General features: G+C 44.0%; 2 protein-coding genes across 2 annotated transcripts; both read right to left on the bottom strand.

The window, feature by feature from the left end:
* Positions 1–494: 494 nt before the first annotated feature.
* Positions 495–10,342, bottom strand: TMEM165 (transmembrane protein 165). Its single transcript, XM_054632918.2, has 6 exons — positions 10,072–10,342; positions 8,253–8,478; positions 5,702–5,877; positions 4,844–5,026; positions 2,662–2,767; positions 495–1,387 (listed from the first exon to the last, which is right to left on the bottom strand). The coding sequence occupies exons 1-6, from the start codon at positions 10,249–10,251 to the stop codon at positions 1,311–1,313; spliced, it is 948 nt and encodes a 315-aa protein (XP_054488893.2). The 5' UTR covers positions 10,252–10,342; the 3' UTR covers positions 495–1,310.
* Positions 10,343–11,344: 1,002 nt separating this feature from the next.
* On the bottom strand, positions 11,345–18,639 carry SRD5A3 (steroid 5 alpha-reductase 3). Its single transcript, XM_054633266.2, has 5 exons — positions 18,359–18,639; positions 15,000–15,151; positions 14,418–14,612; positions 13,148–13,270; positions 11,345–12,703 (listed from the first exon to the last, which is right to left on the bottom strand). Exons 1-5 carry the CDS (start codon positions 18,565–18,567, stop codon positions 12,444–12,446), a joined length of 939 nt encoding a protein of 312 aa, XP_054489241.2. The 5' UTR covers positions 18,568–18,639; the 3' UTR covers positions 11,345–12,443.
* Between the last annotated feature and the right edge of the window lie 4,047 nt (positions 18,640–22,686).

A 22,686-nucleotide genomic window follows, 5' to 3' on the forward strand; every position in this document is an offset into this window, starting at 1 on the left:
CCCAAAATGGCAGCCTGTTTTCATACCACTGTGCGTGCCTGGCATTGTACTGCTATGGTCTTTAGAGAAATGTGGCATTAAGGGGTTTTCTGGAAAGAGAAACCTAAGAGAAGGATTAGGGGCTGTTCTGTTTCTGATCTACAAATGGAATGGTCAAATCTATAATGCTCCATTCGTACTTCAGCTTCACAAAAGGGCAAGTTCATAATATTAGACACCATGTCTACTATCTTCCAAGACTGCTATAAGGCAGAGCTTAGTGGATTATAAAGGCTCAGAATCCAAATCACCACTGGAGAGCAGAGATAAGCATGCATTTCTACAACCCATATATCTTCAGTGCTCAGCATTTTCAAAGGCTTCATAACGCTGGTATTTATCAGAAGCAAAAATAAATTTAGTAAACTTTCCTCACCTAAAGTACATAATCACTAGGTAAACCTTTGTAGCAGGAACTATGGCAGCCATCAAAACCAAACTGAAAATAACACAGATTGAGACACTATGTTTTATTAATACTCTTCCAGATTACATTTCTATTCCTAAAAAGAAAAATCAGGAATACATCTAAACCTAAGAATACCATTACTTCTCAGTCCTGGGAATAGAACATGGTTAGGTTGGACCACTTCATTACTTTCTGTATACCTTAATATTAAAAAAAAAAAAAAAAAATTCAAATAATACTAGCTCCAGCCAGATTGCATATTGAACACAGTAGGTTGTTAATCCCCCCACATCAATTTCCTGATAAAAATCCCTGATTAAGAAGTTTTCCCTCTAAATTAAGTTTATAACATTCTCTGTTGGTTGGCTCAGCCACTGGATGGCGTAGGAACTGCTCCCAGGTTTCTTGTTGCTTAGATTATCCAGCCTCAGGTGCACCATGGAACCACCATCTTTGGAGGTGGAGCCAGCAGTTTTCTCCTTAACACAGTCTGCTTCAAGAGGCCTGAAGAATCAGCTCTTGAAAAAAACAGGAAAGGTGGTTGTGTGTAGGGGAAGAAAAGAGGAATTCTCAACACTTCGGAGAGTTGATCCTTGAGCTGAGCCAGGTCCAGCAAGTGAGAAAACCACTCAAATCCCACCATGGGAGCAGGCACCACAGCACAAACAAACCAGACAATAAGCAGATCTCCAGTGCAGAAGCTGTCCATAAATGCATCAGTCCCATGAATCATCTGCTATAAAAAGTTCAGTGTCTCATCTTCAGCATTGTTTAACTAGAATTCTGTACATTATATACAAAAATGCACAAGGATAACTGCTTGATGCTTCCAATCCTTGTTCTTTTACAGCAATGAAAAATTTTAAAAACCAGAGTCTGGACTTATAAATAGTGCAGAAAATGCAAAGGCTAAGAAGACAATGCCTCCTATGATTGTCACTGAAAAGAAAACACAAAACAAGAAGAAATTAGATGTCAAAAAGTAATTATCTTCCATGACACATTACAGACATTATTTTAAAAAAATGTCTGATTCCCAAATAACCTTACTTAAAAATTCAGGCTACAAGCAGTGGATGTTGTCTCTAGCTCAGTACTGGGATGCCCATATGCCAACCCACTGTCTAAGTATCTCCAAGGATATATTCTGGCCCACAGAAGGAAACTTTGTTTTACTCTTACTTGAGCCAGTATAAAACTAGGTTAACATCTGCTATTGAGTATTTGGCTGTATGGCAGAAAATAGGACAGGATATTCTCATGCCAGAGGAAGCCATCAATTGTGACTGACATATATTTAGCATTTTTTACATGTTTTAGGCACCTGTATTGAAAGAAAAAGTATAAAAAACATTAACTACTTGCAATGGCCACAATCTGCTAGAGGCTGGGACAGAATTCTGGGAAAGCACCACTGCATATATTCCCCAACTCTTTAAACAAACTAATATGTCCTAGAAGGATCTTTGGTTTAATCTAAGGCTATTTCTGTGGGTCAAGATCCACACTGTGCTTGCAGCATATTAAACCATTGTTAGATTAGCATTTTGTCACCAATTTCCTTGGCAAACAAACACAACAGCCTGCATGTTTCACTTTTAGCAGTGAACCTGGTTTTTTACCACCTCTGCAACTACAGCACAAACATTCTGAATGAACACATATAGGAAACAGCTTCACAGGATTATTTTTGGGAGCAAGAAATCTCAGCACATCATAGGACTGACAGTGGAAGCAAGTTGCAGCCTAAGTTAAAGAAAAACATACAACCCAATGTATGTTGGACCTTAATGGTCCTGCCTGTTGCAATTAGCAGGTATGATAAAAAAACCCATTTATGCCACAGAGAGTAGTTTTTATGGCTTTTAAATAGCTGGTGTAAGTCATTAGGATGCAGTTCTCTTGCTCACCTGACAGTCTAGACTCAGAATTGCAAAAGAATTTCTATTATCCACTGTCCAACAATAAATACTGACCATTTAAAATAGTGTATTTCCTTCCTCTGGTCTCCTAAGAGAAGTAGCCAATAGTGAAGTAAAATGAGGTGGGGTGTAAGACAGACTCAAAAATAAATCCCCAAATAACCCAAAGGAAACCACCAGTTTTTATGGTTTTTCCTAAAGTTTCAAGAAACACTGTTCCCAAGCATGCAGCTCTTTACCCCACAAGCATTACCAGCATTAGTTTTTTTGTTGGAGTGAGTTTTCACTTACCAGTCCTAACAGAAATTTTTTGTGCTATCATTCTCCCTCCAATAACTGCTAAACCAGTGCATAGGCAATGTCCCACTGTTCCTCCTACTGCCACACCATAGGGGTCCTAAGGGGAAAAAAAAAGCACAAAGGGATAAATAATCACTGTTGAAAACCCACTAGTCCTACAACAACCTCAGAGCAGTGCTTTGATTCCCTGGTTGCAAACTGCCAGGCATGGAGGATACTGTCTGGTGATTGCTCTGCTGCTCAGCCCTGTCTTAAAGACTAGTAATAGTGAACATCAGCTGGTGAGACAGACTTAAACCCAGCCTAAGATAGGAGCATATAGCATGTTCAGCCATGCAGCATCTTTAAGTTCTTAATCATAGATCCAGAAATGGCTCTGCTGTAGTTAAACCAACAAGCAATGTCTAGAGGGAAAGTGGCAGCAGGTGAAAAACACAATATGCATCAGCTGGAAGAACACCCACCTATCTATAAAGAAAGAGCAAAATAAGTCCTTGAACTGCAAATGAAAGCTTTCAGCAGCTACAACATTACAAGTTCTCTGCCCTGCTTCTCCCACTTGTGCTCCACACTCTGCCCCACTCCATCACCCCAAGGGGGAAGCATAAGCATGAAAGATCTGAAGTCCAGAGGATAATAAATTATTTTAAAATTTACTGTCAACAACAGCTTTTCACATCACTGAGTAACAGCAGCTCCTCAGTGTGTGAACAACTGCAGTACATAGAGGTTTCTCAGATCTCCTAAGAAATTACACAGCTAAGGACAGCATGTGTCCCCTGCTCATCTCTATGTGACACTTTTAGTTCCAAAAGGAAAAAAGGCTGCTGCCATCACCTAAGGAATGCATGAAATCTTAAAGAGGCAAAGAGCAAAACTGTCTAAGAAATTCTGTGGTTTGAAGACAACACTCACTAGCCCAAAAGAACCAAAACCACAAGCCAGTGAGAAAAGGTGGCAAGCACCAAACAGGGCAGGAAGAAGCAGGGCTGAGCCAGCAGAACAAACAGGCCCCCAGGAGCAGGACCCAGAACCCCTGGATACTCCTACAGCCAGCAATTACCTATATAGCCCTCACTGGCAGAAGGTGGATCTCATCCCCTCATTCCATCATAATTATTCACTGATTTTAAAAGCCAGAAACAAGATACCTTCAATTCATTTTTTGTTTGGTAGCACTCTTATGAACATTTCATATTCTACAGGTACAGCCCACAGGTTTTAACTACAATGCTCAGCACTTCACAAACCAGACTAAGGAGTCTGACAGACACTTCCTAAGGGGACACTTAGGAAATGCAAACCAGAAGGCAACAATCCCCTGTAAAAAGATGGGCTTAAGCAACTTGCCTAGCAAACTGGGCAGAGGCTGTAGTGCTTCCTTTTTTTCCAAGAACAATGAGATCATCCTCTGCTGCTGTTAGCTCTAAACATCTTCCCTACACTGTAACAGAGACAAGAGGTTCCTGCAGGTTACAGCCTCCTTCATTACACAGCCCTGATTTATCCCTAGGGAACATCTGAAAGTGCACCTGAAAGAAGCATGAGTCCTAGGGAAAAAAATGTAAATTATCTCAATGCATGAAAGAGCATATGCAAGCTACTTATATTTATTAAAAGCTTGACTATAAGCCTTCATCTTCCTTTAAGTGTAATACAGCTATATACACTCTAATCACCACAATGAATATAATTTAATTTACAGCATTACATAGTGCCCAGCAGTTTAGAGTTTATTGTCCTTCTATATTAACCATATTAATTCATATTTTAACAAGAGGTATCTGAGGAGGTTATCTTTCTAACAGTTTAAAGCTTGATGGAATGGAAGTATTTTTAAAGTTACCCAGTTAAAACTGAATGACCACAAAGAGCAAAGAAACATCTCTTCTGTAACATCTCTCAACACTGTAACAAACCCCAATTGATGTCAGCTGCATGACATGAAGCAGCTATTTCCAGAAATGCCAGTGCAGTCCCAATCATGTAACAGTAGTTTTAATACTACACAGAGCTTCAGTGCATTTCCTGTCAGGTCTTGACACAAACCACGTGAGGCACATCAAGGCAGCAGGTGTGAATCTGATACCTCCTGCAAGAGTATTTTGTTTCTTATCCCTCTATGGGCAACCCAAAGAAGGCAGAAGAACAGCAGGGACTCTGCAACACTCACCTCTCTGGCAGCCAAGACTATGGTTGTTAATTGGGAACGATCGCCCCATTCTGCTAAAAATGTTAAAGTGAAAGCTTGAACAAAGATTGGTGAAATAAAGTGTAGCCATTTCTTCTGAGGTATAGTGGTGCCTGGCCCGGATTCCACATCTCCTGGCCCATTTAACAGTTTAGTTCTCTGAAGCTGTGGAGGTCAAGGGGAAAAAAACCAAGAAATAGCCATAAAATTAAAAATGTCATCCAAACAACCCAAATTAAACACTTAGCAATAAAGCTAGATATTTTGTTTCTAGAATGTTATCAGCCACTGCCTGCTGCATTATCAACATATTTATAGTCACCATTACAAAAAAATAGCTATATATACACATACTGTGCATACATTCACACATGCTGTGTATACATAATATATACACATACTGTGTAGATGTGTATATCTCCACATGTGTGGAAATACACACATATATACATATATATAGCTGCAATCAGCTCTAACCTTTGATTATTGTCAATCTTGTATTGCTTACAAATAAAGTGTCTGACCATTAGAAGAAATAAAAGTAGAGCCAGGAATAAGCTGTTGGTGTCCTCTCTGGTAGCAATGCATTAAAATCACATCAAAAACGCCCACTAACCAGAAGGTCCCTTCTCTTTTAAGAAGCCAGGCTTGCCACAGGACTGGAATCACCTGCCGAAAAAGCCTTCAGGGAACCACTTCTACCCCATCTACCACACATTTTCTGTGTCAGTTTATCAGTCACAGACACAGCTGAACACCCCAAACATGACAGTGCTGCTCTGCAGCTTCACAGCTGCAATTCTTCCACCAACTGTCATCAACAGCAATTTCATTACTTACTTCCTCATCTTTTTTTTTAATTTCTGCTTGAACTTCCTCCAGCTCTTCCTGACCTTCATCTGGACTCATTTTCAAGCCTTCCCGAAGCATTCGGATGCCAAAGATTGCAAACAGTGCTGTTGACACATAGTATGTGTACACACGAGGAATAACCGTGGTGGCATAGCCAAACAAAACTGAAAAGAAAACAAATGTGTCATTTAAAAAAATAAGCATGAGGATCATAGTTGTTTTTCCCACATCTAAGAAATGCTTGCTAGCAAAGTCAGCAATTCAAATATCCACTGATAAATAAATATTGCATCTTTTGTTAGTTCTGTATAATTTTCCAAGTTTTTGGAAGATAACATGCTAGAAACTCCAACCATTACTGGTTATGCCAGAGACTGAAGTCCACTAAGACACAGACAATGCACTCCAGCCAAAGCTGAGGTACTGCTGTTCCTGAGAGCCAATCCAAACAACATTATCTTTCCCATCAAGGTCTATGCAAGTCCTGTCTTTCTCCATACACACCATTAAACTACCATCTATAATTGTGTTAGATTAGTCATAGTGTATCCCAGGTAATTCCATTTACATGTTGGATAGCATCTCTTTCCAATCATTTCATTTATCAGATAAAGTCAGAATAAGATTTTCAATGAGGTAAATCTACCAGGCATATCTACAAATTATCCAGCTGGGTGAATCCATGTCTGTCTTCCTTTGCCAAATGCACATTACTATTTCCTTGTTCCCCATATTCCCCACATACACACAATGTGACCAACTTCGATCTTTCTTTATTTCAAAGGCAGATCCCTCTTACAGACTGAAAAGCAACCTTCACAGCATGTCTTTTAGAGGAACTGAGGGTGATTAAACTAAGCCAAAACAAGTTCTTAAATAAGAAATGTGTATCCAGGACAAAGTACTTAGTTTTCACAAAGTAACACCACTTAGCATTTTTTGACAGAAAAAATAAATGGGAAGAATAAATGGGAAGAAATAAAAAGTCCACGCCTTATATTCAAGGTTGTTTGGACCATACACTCACAAGTGTTTCTGCTACTTTATTCCACAAGCAATTAGATAAAAGGAAGCATATTTGCTTTGTGTGCTTTTCTGTACACACCTTTTTAGTTGAAAAATACAATCAGAAGTTATTACATGATCTAGAAATAATTCTGCACTGCCACTACCAGAAGTAAGAATGAGACCAGAATTAATCAGCCGTATTACTCATAAACGCAGCACATACATAAATAAATAGCAGTACTATTTCCAAAGCTAAATAAACCAGGAGTTAAAACTAAACTTCTTTAAAAAGACTGAAAATACTGCAGTAAAACAATGCAAGAAAGCTAGACAAAAAGGCTTTTTCCTAGCATTTCTTACATATATAAACATAGACACAGTGAAATAATCAGAACTGTAAGACAGTTTATTTTGTCAAGCACAGCTTGAAAAAAATATCCCCAGTAGATTACTTGGAACTAAAGAGTTTAAGTGAGTATGTCTTCATGAAATCAAGGTGGGCAACCCCACCCAGGAATTTCCAAACTCAGCTTGTATAAAACAAGGGCAAGAGATAGGAGAAGGAAAGGATGTGGGGGAGGAAGAACCAAACAAAACAAATTCCTTTCTGAAAAGGGAATAAATAATTGGAAACCTCTAAACTGGTGGATAAAAGCAAAAAAGGAAGCTTTTATAAGAAAGCATTAAGAATGATTTGAAGAAAATTTTGTATAGAAAAAGAGAGCCATACTGGGCAGGAGAAATTACACACAATGCAAGTAGAAACTGCTCTAACTAAATCTGCAACAGTCGTAGCAGTGTGTGTACACAGCAACAGCTACACACCCAAAAACCATTCACAGAAACACTTGCCAAGCAGCCTGTGCCAGTGAACTGGCTGTCTCCAGCGTATAGAAACCAATCACCACTATTTCAAGGATTTCTGAAATGGGCATGGTTAGAAATGAGCATATAGACAAACTCTGTGCTGCATCTGGTCTACCTGAAGCTGCTCCATTTTACAATCACAGCTACCTAAGTGCCCATGGCTACAGGTTCCTCAAGTGCCCCCTGAGACCTTACTTCCCACTCCTGCCCTCCATATTCCACTTACACAGCTCCCAGCACAAATCCAAACAGCTATGCGTGCAGGAATACAAGTCAGATGAGGAAAATGCGTCATATAAAGAATCTTTTACCTTAGGAGGAAAAACTCAAGCCACTCCCACATTCCCTTTAGGCATACTAGTTTAACAGAAGCAAAACAAAAAAAAGTAAACCAGTCCGAAAATCAAAGGAAGCGCTTAGGCTCTCCATCTCATTCCCCTTCCTTAAACACCAGCTGAAGCCTAGGGAACACAAAGACTTCATTAGAGGAAAGAGCCTAAATACCCCATCTGAGATGCCACGCTCCACATGAAAAGCTTCACACTCTCCTCCAAACAGAAAACTGTGTGTATGTACTACCTGCATTCCACTTAGGTTTTTGCATAAATACATACCCATCACTTCCTTAAGAGGTAAAACAAACGAGAAAAAGCAGCGTGCTGACCTGACAAACACGTCATGAGTCCCAGGGCGAGCATGGCACCAGCCAGCACGGTCAGGCGGTTGTAGCGCATGGCCATGATGGCCGCGATGAAGAAGGTCTTGTCCCCCAGCTCCGACACGATGATGACCGAGATAGCAGCCACGAAGGCATGAATAAAGCCCAGGTTAGTCTTGTCAGCTGACTCTTCACTGACAATGTGGACTGGAGCAACTAGGGAGGAGCCTTTCTGTAAGAAGGGGGGGCGAGAAAAAGACAAAACAAATCCTAAACACTCGTCAATTAGGCTTGAATGCTTAATACACAGAAATACAAAGCCTTGTATTTCTCCTGTCATACCAACCTGTGTAGAGTGACATTGTAAGCAGATACACCTCTCATGTTCATTAATGACCATTAACTAGTTCCTGGCTGCCACCTACCTCAAACTGGCAGTTAGGCACTTGGCAAGAGGATCCTGCTGATTATTAAAACATTACTGCACTGTGCATGCTATTACCAGAACATGAGAACCACCATTACAACAAAACATGGTCAGCTCAGGTCCAATATTGCTGTCTTTAACATCCCTACCCATTTTTTATGACCTTAACCGTGAACAGCTTTCTGATATAAATATTAGTAAATGCTTCAAAATAAAACTGGGTGACTAAAATACCTTAGGAAAAAAAATAGCCCATTCAAAAACGGTCAGGATCATTTTCTTCCCTTGCAAAATCTTTGCATCTCAGATGCATTAAAATTTCATAAATTCATAGAATGGGTTGGGTTGGACAGAACCTCAGCAATCATCTAGTTTTAAGACCCCTGCAATGGGCAGGAACATTTTTCACTAGACCAGATTGCTCAGAGCTCCATCCAACCCGGCCTTGAACACTTCCAAGGATGGGGCACCCAGTACCAGTGCCTAACCCCTCTCACATGAAAGAATTTATTCCTATTACCTAGCATACACTTCTCCTCTTTCTGCTTGAGCCCAAGCCAAATTTTGTGCCAGTTTTCATCAGCTTCTTCTGCACTTGCTCTGTGTTTGCTGAAAACTAACTTTAAGACTCTCCAGTGGTGAAACCAGACCAGCACACTGCAGTTCCCACTCACTCGCCGAAGTGTTTACTTCTACACACAGTAAGGTATCTGTGATCAAACGCAAGGCCCAAGATCTCCATACCGATGTTCACATCCCTGACCAGGGATGGCTGAGAAAGCTTGTTTCAGCACATCCACCAGCAGAGACAGCCCGCAGCCTGCTCTGACATGACGGCTTCCCAGCATTCCACTTTCAGCAGTGCTCCAAGTTTCCTGGTGTTGATATTTAGCTCCCACGCTCTGTGTGACACGCTGTGACTTCCCAGAGCTCCTTCACCTTTTGCAGCACTCTGTGTTTTCTGGTTTGTGTATGTGACACCAGGCGTGCTCCATGTGCTACACCAAGCCACACGTCAGGAATTTTTCCATCCCTCTGTGCGATCAGTGAAACTAGAATTCCCTCACCGAAAACACTGCTGAGTAAGTTTTAACGCAAAGGAATTTATATCAATTGTTGAGAGAAAAAAACCCTGCAGCTTTGGAGCGGCAACAAAGCGTGCTTTCAGCTGCTTCTGCGGGGGCAAGAGAGCACTGACCCCTTTCCCATGTCGCACACAGATGTCCCTCTTCGAGCAGAAAAAGGGGAGGATGCAGTGGCCCTGCAGCCCTCCTCTTTTTCTGCTAAAAGCGGGGAATTTCGGAGCCCGACGGCCCCCGGAAGCGCAGCGCGGCGCCGGCCGAGCGCTGCCGCGGGGGGCACAGCGCGGGCAGCCGGCGCGGCCCGTCCCCGCCTCACCTCAGCCCGCGGCTCCGCTCCCTGCGCCGCCGGCGGTGGCGGCGGTTCCTTCTTCCTGCCGGGCTCTTCCTCGGGAGCGGCGCGGAGCCGGGCCGGGGCTGCCAGCAGCAGCGCGGCCGCCAGGAGCAGCGCGACGGCCCGCGGGAGCGGCGGCAGCGGCGGCGGCGGCGGGGACCCCATGGCGGCCGAGCGCGGAGCTGGGGGGCGGCGCGAGCCCCGGTTGAGGGCGCCGCGTCACCGCCCGCGCCGCGGCCCCGCTGCCGCCCCGCCCGCGCCCGCTTCCTGCCGCGCGCGGACGGCCCGCCCCGCCCCGCCCCGCCTCGCCTCCCGCCGTGCTGCCGGGCCCGCCGCCCTGTGCCGGGGCGAGGGTCGGCACCCCCTCCCTCCTTCGGCTCTCGGCGTGGCGAGGCGACGGGCAAAGGTGGCTGCGCTGCGTTCCCGCGGAGCGGGCGAGTCCAAGCGTGTCCCTTCCCCGTTCGGGGTTGCCTACGGGCAGGGAAAGGGCGCAGCGGCAGGGACGGGCAGCGGCTGCGCGAGGCGGCAAAAAAATCCGCATAGGAACGGCCCGGACACGTCTCGGTTTCGTTGTTGGCCAAGTGCGCAGCAGCGCTTCGTGTATGCGTGAGGCCAGCAGGGCCCCGAGCACGGAATTACAGAGCGGGTCGGGCTGGCAGCCACAACAGCGGCAAGCCCCTCCGAGACCCTGCTCAGGCACGGCCAACCCGGAGCACACGGCCCGGGCCGTGTCCTGAATAGCTGCAGCCTCTCCGGGAAATCTGTTCCAGTGCTCAGTCACCTGCACAGAAAAGAAGTTCCTCCTCATATTCAAGTGGAACTGCGTGTGTATCAGTTTCTGTCCCTTGCCTCTTGTCCCGTTGGTTGGCACGACCAAGGGGAGCCTGAATCCATCCTCTTGGCACCATGCCCCCCTCTAGATACTTGTAGACATTGATGAGTTCCCCTCTCAGTCTCTTCTTGAGGATGACAGGCCCAGCAGCTTCCTCCACCTTTCCTTGTGTAAGAGAGATGCTCCAATCCCATAACCATCGCTGTTGCTCTTGCTGGACCTGCTCCAGGAGCTCCATGTCTCTCCTGAACTGAGGAGCCCAGAACTCAACACAGCACTCCAGGTGATGCTCTCCCAGGATAGCTGTGTGCCCTGATGCTCTCCCCGGAGCAAGGACAGGAATGTGCTTCCTGAAGAGCAATAAAGCGATTGCTCATGTTTTTCAAATACGTAAGCCCAATTTTGAAAAACCATTCAAAATAGAAACAGAGTGTAATAAACTTTTAATTGATAAGATATACTTCATTGTATAAAAATACTTCTTATGTACAAAATAGCACGTGCATGTAAGTAGACAACATGCTGAAACACCAGCACCCATATCAGTTCATTACACAAAGTGATCATTCAGACCAGTGTCATGAGAAGGAACAAAATATTCAATAGTTAAGTGCAAAAGAAGTCCCTGTGCTAAATGACATTATCTCCCCAGTAAAGAATTTCTTTGCAATGCTTGTTAGGTACTGTTTTCTGTGTGTGCTCTGCCCGAGCAGTTCATTATATCTATTTAGAAACCAGTGTAGTTGTGTTTATGGTCATCCTGCACAGCTGTCCCCCCTGACACACGAGGGCCTCCAAAAACCCACTATAAAGACAACAGAACCACAACAAAGAACATGAATTTTCTGCAATTTTTCTTCTACTGTCTTTTTAGTCAGAGGACCTTCCACTATTTTCCCACTTTAGGGACAAAGCAGTCTTCATCAATGAACAAAACCACTTTGGTGCAGAAGAGATAATGCAGCGAATGGGTCTGTTTATCTCCACTGCTGAGCATGAGTCACTCCTCCACCACAGCTTTCTCCATCGCTTTTTGTGCTTCCAGTTGTAAAGCAGTGGCTGGTTTTCATTGTCACCAGGGAAGCACTGAAAGATACACAATTTGCCTCCCTCTGAAGTGATTCAAAGAAAAGAGACTTGGAAAGAAATATGCTTCAATATTAGTCAAAATTACATAAAATACAGTAGTTCAAATGATTCCCTCCTTTCAATAGTTTCCACAAATATGATTTGGACTTGCTGCACAATAGCAAGTGTTTTATGCATAAGATATAACTATAAAAGAGAAAAGACACAATTAGCATCTCTCTACTTTGAATTAAGGTCTTTAGTAAACCTCTTTTAGCTCACATGATATGCAGAGACCTTACATTTCCTCAGAAATTGGTCACTTGGATGAGATTATCATTAAAATTATGGGCTTTTGAGGTAGAATTAGAGAAAGTGTGTGACTTTACCTTGGTTTTAATAAGCCATTAATCTCTTATATTCCCAGTTTGCATGAAAATACTTTAGAAAAAATTATCTAAAAAACAAGTGGTATAAATGCTTTTCGATGCTTTGGGTATGAGCTAAAGTTTTTCTGATAAAACTCATGACACAAAACAGCAGCCAATGCCTGGTTAAAAAGAACATACATCACTACACACCACCATGTCACATTGTGTATTCCAAGTGTGATGGCCATAGAAACATATATTAGGAGCTCTGCAAAATAATGAGGGCAAGAGACGCTCTCAAACCAGTCTCCAGAAGGTACACTGTGGCTCAGACTTACAACCTTTCCTGCAAGCAAACAGAAAGAAATTAACTGGGAAGATGCATTAAACAAACTGTTCTCACAATTACAGAACAATATACTTATTAATCATCATAATCTTCTCACAATTATAAGCAATGTGCTGATTAATCATCATTATCCACCTCCATCTGATCTGACAGCTTTGCACTTAATGAAACAAGATGCAACCTCTGGCTGTGCAAACAGAGTATGGAAACCATGTCTATCCTTAAGTTGTTAGCTTCATATTACATTTTTCAGAACTATATATACAGACATACCACACCCTCTCCCCCCACTTCAGCCATCCAAACAGCCTCATTTAATCTACATACTACAGGAACTGAGAAACACTTGTTTTTAAGGTATTAGAAGATACAGAAGCCTATTGAAACAACCAGAAAAAAAAAAACCCTAAGTAAATATTTGACAGAAATGAAACATCTTACCTGATCTGCTTTTTCTAAGATTAGCTAGAATTGCAAGGCATCTGTGTTGGTGAAGAGAGGCCCAAATGTACATCATAACTCCTATGATGTGATACCAGCAGATCTGCACAGAAAGCTTTTTTCCTGAATGAAACATGTTTTATTAATATATGGCCAGGAAGTAACTTCCCAAGCATCATCTCAAAACACTCTATAACATAGACTGTTATATATTACATCTCAAGCAATATATATATAACATATATAACATCTCAAAACACTATATAACATTTTCTCAAATGTTACTGTCTTACAAAATTCTAGTAGTGAGCCTCTAATTCCTTGAAAGAGGCTTTGAAATCCTGTATCATTTGAGTGCCCAGGTAGCAGCTCATTTCCTTTGACTGCTCTATACTAAAATACCTAGTTATTAATCCAGCAGCTTGAAATACAGTGTGATGTGCAACGACACATAACTGGTAGTCTAAGACCTCAATATTCAACACTGTTTGTACCTATTATTATCCTAATTAAACATGCTGTCATGGTTCAGGTCAACATGCAAGCACACAGTTGTCTCCCTCACAGTGACACACATACACACACACACATATGTACATACCACCCCTGCCTGACGTGGTTCAAAGTGCTTAAAAACTTCACCAAACTTAGCAATGACTGCCTCACAAAAATTAATCACAGGAGGAGTGCTACAGCCAGCTGATGGTTCGTCTGTGCAGGGGATTTAGCAGCTCAGCTGTGAGACCCAATGGAATATGTTGACAGAAACAAGTCATATAATACAAATTTCTCATGTATTAATGGAAACATTACAGTACCAAAGGAAAGAAGACACTGCCTGAGTCAAGGCAGAACAGTGGCAAGTTCTCCATGGGAAAAAAAGGAGGTGGCCAAGGCAGCCTTGCAGACTCAGCTTGCAGGAAAGCTTACAACAAAAAAACTCCTCTTCAGTTTGAGAACTGAAGTTGTGTAGTGGCATTTGAGAACTGGTACCTATTACTGTCCTTCACAAAGCGTACGATCTATATCCTTTCAGCAGATAACCATGACGGTTAACATGAAAGTGTCTCCCTGCCTGTGTTTGGGTATAATGCTGGCTGACTGTATGATATACTGAAATGTAATTTCTTTGAACTATGCCAGGAAGTACTTTTATGTCTCATCAGTTAACACACTTCTCAAACAAGCAGCTCTCTATGAAACCATTTGCCACAATGGAAACAAATGAGAGCAAAACTGCATCTTTGATGATAACTAAGCAGGCACTTACCATTCCTGACATTAGTAGGCACTTGACACAGCACAGTTGAGCCAACAGCAATGTAGTAACCAAGTCCAAAGCAGTACTGCACTATATGAATCACACCACTGGAAAACACACTGGTCCAGAGGCATTCTGCAAGTCTTCGACAGCTATGCAGCCAAAGGAGCAAGAGAACCAGGAGTGTGGAGAAGTGCTCGCTATCTGCTTGCAGACAAAAACCAGCAACTTTGAAACAGACAGGAACAATTTCACCCTGAAAATGCTTCAAAAAGACTGTTCCCTCTTCCCACAACAAAATTTTATTCTCATTTTAAATTAACCAGGAAAAATATTTGTACAGGTGAGGCACTGCTGATCAGAGCAAGATTTCTTCCAGAAGGCACTAATGGCTTTTTCTGTCAAAAGGACTGCTGAAAGCCTGTATATCCATAAATATTTCTATCTTCAATAATGACAAAGGCACTTGGTGTACCAGGAAAGTAATTTGGAGAGTAGTTGAAAAGCAACCAATGAAGTAGCACTTGGATACTAATTCAGTGTCCAGGTTTTTTATTTATATAGCTACATTATCATATCTGGAATACTTGCCCGTGTCCTTGCTCTGAGAATCTCTGCCAAGAGCGTGGTGCATGTCCTGAATCCATGATGGGAGTGACTTTCCAAGGAACTCAGCTCGGAAAAGACAGATCAGCAGGAAGCCATTCCAGAGCACAGAAACCACATAAAAGTGAGTAAACCACCTGTGGGAACAAAAAAGGGTTTTCATTAATGTTCTCATCATTCCTTGGAAAGGTAGCTGCAGGACATGCTTGTCTGATGGAGAGTACATTCCATTTTGGTGTCCACAATAAATGTCCAAGTAGAAAACTCAGGACTTCAGTGGTACCAAGCAGGAATAACCTTAACACATTTTATCCCAGTGAAATTCTGCCTGGAATAACCTAACTTAGCTTACCTAAGTAAACATAGCTGCACTAAAGAGGAGACAGTGTAATCCACACATTGCAAAAGTACTCCTCAAGGCTTACAACTAATTGTGATGTACATTTTCTTTATAATTTACACAACTCAAAGTACATCCAGATTAGTCTTCTGCTTATTTCCAAGCTGCTGCACCTCACAGCACTCCCACTTTTCTCAGTTCCAGTGGGTGCATTACATGACATGTTAAAATTCATCAAAGAAACCCAGAAGTAATTACCCTGCTCTACATTAAAATATCTTGTCCTTCTGCAAATTCAAGGTCTGCAACAATCATACAGAAAAGAAGCAGTGACCATCAACACTGCTGGGTGATTACAAGGCAAGACCGCACATTTGGTTTTTTTAAGAAAACAAAGAATCTTCCAACCCCATAATGCACTTATAAAAGCATATTGTGCATTACCAAAATGCAAGGCGTGACAGTCAAGGCAGGTAACTGGACTGAGTTAAATAGCCTACAGTTGTTTTCAATATCTAGATCAAACTAGGTGATCCAGTATTTCCCTTATGCTTTTAAAATTAGAAGTCCTTCTGGCAGTGAAGAAAAATCAGGACTTCTGGAAACATCTGCAAAGAGATAAAAGATGTCCCATGGGAAGATGCTGATACGTTGTCATTATAGTGCAAGAGTTCTAATGTCATTATATTGCAAGTGCTCCATATTGCTAGAGTTTTATACCTCCTTGATGTTTATTGTAGGCAGCTCCTCTAGGCACTGACTCTTCCTTGTCCTCGCAGTAGCCAACTAACTCCAGTTCCCTTCAACCAACCAATCCACTCTTTTGTAACACTCTTCTTATTGGCTACAGGTGTGGCCTGTTAAAATCAGGCCTGCTCCCAATCTCTAATAATTGGCTCAGCTGCAACTCCTTAATGGGGTAAGATTACTTTCTATACTACCTTTACTTTCTTATATTGTATCCCCCTACACAGATAGCCTTGACTTGACACTGTAACTACAGGTACAAAACTAGGATATAACTGTATAGTCAAGTGAAGACCACATTTCTGTTGAACATGCAAACTCTTCTCTTGGGGCAGTGAAGGGGTACAACACTCTTGCTTAGTGAAACCAATGACCCTCCCCAGAGCAGCTCGGGTATCTCTCAAGAGCACTAAAGAGATCAAGTCAGAATCACAGCACTAGCGAGCATCCCTGCTGCTCCAGAGCACCTTGCCCATTGGCAGCTGGTTTTCCCTATAGATTATGATTTCTCCTTAGTTCCTTCTCCTACAAAGCAGAAACTGCAACATTCTCTCTGCTGATTCACAACAGCAGAACTAAAATTTAACTCCCCTCGCTCACTTTCTAAGACAAACAGAATTTGTACATTGATAAAAACTCACCATCACCTCCAAGTTTCAAGCTCTTTCCCTGAAGTCCTATTACTCAGTTGACTCATATCTTGTCACTTGCCAGGAAACTTTCTCCACACATTGATTTTTGCTACCAGCATACAAACAAGCCCTGGCAACTTAAAAGAGACACACCCTTCAAGCTTTCAGCAATTCCAGTTACAGTGGGGATATATCTGACCTAGAGATCAAACCAGCACTGCAGCAAGTACACGTGCCATCCCTCTTCAAGGAGAGGAATTTTTACGATTTGCCAAGCTAACCTGAAATGCAACACAACATTTTACAAAACAGAATGGCAAAGTTAAAAACAAGCCCAGGCTAGTGAAAACACAATGCTTGTCTGGAAACAAGACACAGTTGAAAAGAATAGAAAACGCCTTAGTGGCTACCTTTAACATCTTCTCTATTCCTTCAGGTAGAAGTGTTATGGATTCACTGTCATTATTATGATTAACTAACAGAATTGCTTTGTACATACTGAGACCAATTCCTTGAAAAAGCACATTCTTCAGACACCAATCTCCCTAAGCAGGGGTGTTGGGAAACTTCTGTTGGAGAAAGGTCAACTCAGACAAGAAGCTGCAGTACACAGTGATTAAGACAAAGCCTTTATGAATCCTTATTTTCACTCAGGGTACTGCACATTTTAAACACATCCCTGGGTATATTCTGTATCATAAAGCCTGATAACCAAGATTACAACCTTTCCATGAATAACTTGCTGTGTCACAAAACTTTTTTTAACTTTTCATTTGAAAGCTTTGTATACAAAATGTGTCAGAGATTGTTACAGTAGGGGAGATCAGATCTTCAGGCTAAGTAGCCTCCCAGTCCTGTCCTGCTGGCCTTGCAAGACCCTGTCTGGCTCTATGTTCAAGTCAAACACTAGTTCTAGTCATGAATCTCAGCTGATTAAAAAATAAGAAATCCCATAATACATAAAACCAGAAAGGGGGGTGGAGGGGGTACTGTCTCCTTCCATGATTTCACTAAACATCTATTTATTTTAATTCATTTAATTACACATCTAAACATATACATATATTTAATTTTGTTTCATCAAACATCTGTTAAGGTGGATTTGGATAATGCAGTGGTTCTTTTGCCCTATCAGAGACTGTTCATGCAAGCTCTAGATTGCTGTGTTGCCATGTTGTTATTGGCCACATTTCAAAAAGAAACCTTGAAGGGAGAAGGCAACGATTGCCAACTGGAGTAAGACAGTCAACATACAGCACATTTGCAGAGTCCCAATCACTCAGGATTCCACGTTCCCAGGTGCCTGACCTGAGTCTTGCAGGGAGGTTTGTTTTGGAGACCTCGCATACGACTGGGATTCAAGGGATTCGGGTTTTGTTCCGATTTGGAACACACGGATTCTGTACGACCGCTCGCAGTCTCTATGCTCCTCGGTTCTCCATCTGCAGAACCAGAGTAACACTTCGCAGCAAAGCTGAGCCCATCTCTATAAAACCCACGCCGTGCTCTCGGCGTGTGCTGCTTGTTCACTGCCGCGACCTCCGGCTGCGGTACCCGAGACGCGCAGCCGATACCCGAGACGCGGCCATCGCTGCGCGCCGCCACGGCGGCAGGACGGGCCTCACCTCTTGGGCACCTGCAGGAGCCGCAGCCAGCCCGGGAGCTGCCCGCACCCGCGCTTCGTCTTCCCGTAGCGAATGAGGTCCTGGAAGAGGCCGGAGATCACCAGGCCAGCGCGGCCGGGTCGCGGCGCCGGGGCCCGCCGGAGCAGCAGCAGCGCAGCCAGGAAGGCGGCGGCCAGCAGGGACCAGGCGGCAGCCAGCGCCGCCAGCATCTCCCCGGGCCCGCTCCGCTCCGCCCCGGCCCCTGCCCCGGCCCGTTCCGCCCCGGCCCGTTCCGCCCCGTTCCGACGGCGGCGCTGTCCCTTCCGCTTCCCGTTCTCGGGAAAAGCGGAGTCCCTGGAGCCCGAGCGGCGCTGCGGAGCCGGGGCGCTGCCCGCTGTCCCTGTCCCCGCGCCCAGGGCAGCGCCGGGCCGCGTTGTCTGACAGCCTTAGACGCCGTTCCCCGCCGTAGTCTGCTGGAAAAGCTGGCAGCCCGCGGCTTGGACAGCTGTACCCTTCGCTGGGTTAAGAACGGGCTGGGTGAGCGGGCCCAGAGAGTGGGGGTGAATGGTGCTGCATCCAGCTGGCAGTGGTGTTCCGCAAGGCTCAGTATTGAGCACAGTCCTGTTTAATATCATTATTGTTGATCTGTATGAGGGAGTCGAGTGTACCCCCAGTAAATTCATGGATAACGCCAAGTGGGTGATAGAGTTAATCTGCTGGAAGGCAGGAAGGCTCTGCAGAGGGTTCTGGACAGGCTGGATCCATGGACTAAGACCAGTAGTGTGAGGTTCAACAAGGCCAAGTGCTGGGTCCAACACCTGGGTCACAACAACCCCCCACAGTGCTACAGGCTGGGAGAAGAGTTTCTGGAAAGCTGCCCAGTTGTAAAGGACCTGGGGGTGCTGGTGACAGGGGCTGAACATGAGCCAGATGTGCCCAGGTGGCCAAGCAGGCCAATGGCATCCTGGCCTTTATCAGCAATAGTGTGGCCAGCAGTGATTGTCCCTCTGTACTCAGCACTGGTGAGGCCACACCTTGAGTGCTGGGTTAATTTCTGGGCCCTTGAGTAGAAGAAGGACATTGAGGTGCAAATTTTATATTTTACCAATGTACTTTTACTAAGCAGAGGTATAAATTCTGCCTAGATTATTTTGAGATATGACTACATTAATCAATCCTATCAGTGAATCCTTCAAAGCAGCACATGCACTGCTGAAGCACTCATGACGTCAGTGACATTGCTTTGGGAAAAAATCATTGAATCTCACATTTCTTGCTAAAATGTGTTGGTAGCTCTCTGGTTATATCTGCATGACAGGTTATAATAAATATGTGTCATTCAATATCATTTATGTCAATGCTTGGTGCTCAGTGTAATTCTCTTGTCAATTGTGTATAACTGAAACCTAAATCTGGTTCAAGGATTTCATGGCCAAATGGTTTTGGTAATTAGCAGGAGATGAATATATCAGCCAGGTGGGTGTAAATCTTTGGGGAGTGAGAGGAAGGAGCTGACTATATGTGGATAATTCCCCAGCTGGTGAGAGCAGGGGGAAGGAGAGCATGCCCAGGATGTGCTGGGCAGGAGGTAGGAGTGTCACCATCCCTGCTTCCCAGCCCTGCAGCTGGCGAGCTCAGCCAGCAGCTGCCTTGCCATGCTTATCTCTGAGTTCTACATAGCCACATTTCCAGAGTGCTGCTGTGGTGACTGGCTCCAGCACAGCAAGGCATGTGTAAGCAGGGAGCAGCTGTGCAAGCAGTGATGGCACGGGAGCTGCCTGTGACAGCCTGCAGGTCACAGCTGCAATGTCCTTCTGCAGGTCCTGACTTGAAGCATCCTGTGCTCTTGTGCTGCACATTCCCCTCAGCTGGACATTGTCCACTCCACTCTTGGAGTGTATCTCTCTGAAACACAGCAGATGTACCTCTTTCTTTTCAGCCTCATTTTCTTTCTGAAACAAAAAGGAGACATGTAACATTTTTGTCTCTGCAGTCTGCTCCTTTTAAAGCTTCCACAAGACAGATAAGACAAGGGGCAGCAATGGTCTGGCCTATAAAGCAAGTCCTTCCTTGTCTGAGCAGCAACCTTCTAAAACTTGAAATAGCTTTGCTCAACAATTTTGTTGGCCAGTGCAGCTGCTATTTTCATGAAATCATGGTCTAAAGACTCCTGGCTGGGTGTATGGCATGGCTCTGCAACAGTCTGAGTGGATCCTTGGCTTCCACAGCACTCCAGATTCATTTTTCTCTAGAGTTTGGGCTTTGGGGATGTTTGTAAAGAGAAGGACAAGGAATGTGGCTGTTACAGTGCCCATGAGACAGTGAAGCCAGAGTGCCTACAGGTATGCTGCTGGGGAATAATCTGGTGTATGACAGCAGGGCTCCAGCAGGACAGTCCTACATACCCAAAGACATGCAGTGCATCTTGCCATGTTCCCATTTAGGGTGACATGTACTCAACTTTTTGGCACTTCAATAATCTTCCAAATTTATCTAACCCAGCTCCTTGGAGGTACAGCTCTCATGGAGATCAGTGAACTACCAAATATTTAATATCAAATACCTCTTTCCATGAGCTAAGCTTTAAGGAATGAAGATCAGGAATCTTCTAGGTGTGGGTATGAGTGTATGAGGCACTATTTCTACATGGCAAGCTGTGTTGCTAGCTGTGGTGTGTTACCTGCAGTGTTATGAGCAGCAAAGCCAGCAAAGAGGGTTTAGTAGGCCTGGCCCCACACATGTTCTGCACTCTACCAGGACACAAAGGTGGGAAGGGAGAGAATTAGTGTTTGAGAAAACTGCAGCTGTAACAGGTAGAACAGGTCTCTTTTAATATCTTAACAATCACCTTCAGCACGGATGCCATGTAGGATTTCCTATGGGGCAAATAAGAGCCACAGCATCAATGCTGTGCCCATGGACTAACCCATGGCAGTGATCATGTGCAGAAGCTTAAAGGAAAGTGCTGTGGTACAATGTTTTGGTCAACACTTACTCAGAAATTGCTTTAACCTACTGTGAAAGGGTTGCAGAGTCCACCCTTCAGCAACACTTCCCCCAGCTCCATAGTGTCCCTGCAAGTTATTGTCACTGCTATAATAATGGTAAAACCTACAGGTGTAGGTGGCAGATTTAATGATGAAAGAATTACAACGATTTATGTTTATGCTTGAATCCTTCCTTTGCTTGTGGGTGCTGGCCCTTATAATGCAGAGCAGATTTAAGTTACACAGGGAGATGCCAGACTCCAGATGGATCATTTGGAAAAGCTGGTGGTCTGCAGAGGGTTGTGGAGTTCCATCCCTGAGGCTTTCTTGACCACATAGTCAGTGCTTCCTGGACACCCAAGGCACCCTCCACTCCAGCTGGCTCCAGCCATGGCTGTCGCTACAGGAAAGTGAGATCCAGCCTCCAGTGTGGTCAGCTTGTTGGCTATTTCCTCAGAGTTCAGATAATTGGAGGAAGAAGGGAAGGAGTACAGCTGTGTGGCTGGGAAATTGTTTGAAGGGAAGAGGAATCAGTAGTTAGTTCTCTTAAATATACTGTCTGCATTTATAATTTCTAGCTAAACTGAGATGAAGGTATAAGTTCTACGCTGCTACTGCTCATATTGTGTAAATAGTTTGCACAGCAGTAAGAGAGAGCCCTTCTTTCTAGGGCTTTTTCCCCAGTGCTGTACAATTGTGGCTAATTGTGTGACACCATGTGCAGTGACGATTTCCCCACTTTTTAGGCGAGTAACTCCCTCTAGGTGGCACCAGCACTCTTCGGTTCCCGAAACCCGCCCACCCTGCGCTGGGCTCCGGCTCCTGCTTCCTGGAGTGCCCCGAGCATCCCTCCAGCATCCTCCCTGCATCCTCACAGCATCCTCCCTGCATCCTCACGGCATCCTCCCAACAGCAGCGCTGCGGGGCTCCCACCTCGCAGCCTCTCCTCGCGTTAGCTGTCTGGAACAGCTGATTTTTGCGTTTGTAGGCTTTGAACTTCAACAATTCCCGACATTTGTGTTTGCTTGTTGGCTTTCTGTGGCAAATACTTGTTCTCAGCCCCGTGACACTTATTCTGTCTCGAGAGGTGGAGTTCAACTCACCTAACTTTATCCATCTGAAAATTAGGTAAATAGATGAAACTGTTTGCGTAGGTTCCTGATACAACTGATGGAGATAGGTATCTCCAGAGTGCCAATTTTTTTCTTCCTGAGCATGGATGTATCAGCTGTGGAGCTGTATTGTCCTCCCTGCTGAAGATCTGCTTGAGGAAAAGAGAGTCTCAGAGGATCCAGTATAAAAGTGGGTATAAACTATTTATGCTCCTGGATCTAGAGTTGATGAGTGTCATACAAATAGGTT

The sequence above is a fragment of the Agelaius phoeniceus genome, chromosome 4, assembly GCF_051311805.1.
Source record: "Agelaius phoeniceus isolate bAgePho1 chromosome 4, bAgePho1.hap1, whole genome shotgun sequence".
Classification (NCBI taxonomy): Eukaryota; Metazoa; Chordata; class Aves; order Passeriformes; family Icteridae; genus Agelaius; species Agelaius phoeniceus.

What these genes read in the sequence shown, in the direction of transcription:
- TMEM165 (XM_054632918.2), bottom strand. Translation starts at nt 10,251, where the DNA reads ATGGGGTCCCCGCCGCCGCCGCCGCTGCCGCCGCTCCCGCGGGCCGTC. An exon ending in GAGCGGAGCCGCGGGCTGAG is followed by an intron (nt 8,479 to 10,071) that starts GTGAGGCGGGGA and finishes CCCTTCTTACAG; the next exon opens with AAAGGCTCCTCCCTAGTTGC. An exon ending in TTAAAAAAAAAGATGAGGAA is followed by an intron (nt 5,027 to 5,701) that starts GTAAGTAATGAA and finishes TGACCTCCACAG; the next exon opens with CTTCAGAGAACTAAACTGTT.
- SRD5A3 (XM_054633266.2), bottom strand. Translation starts at nt 18,567, where the DNA reads ATGCTGGCGGCGCTGGCTGCCGCCTGGTCCCTGCTGGCCGCCGCCTTC. An exon ending in TTCTCAGAGCAAGGACACGG is followed by an intron (nt 14,613 to 14,999) that starts GCAAGTATTCCA and finishes GTCTGCAAGCAG; the next exon opens with ATAGCGAGCACTTCTCCACA. An exon ending in TCTTAGAAAAAGCAGATCAG is followed by an intron (nt 12,704 to 13,147) that starts GTAAGATGTTTC and finishes GTTTGCTTGCAG; the next exon opens with GAAAGGTTGTAAGTCTGAGC.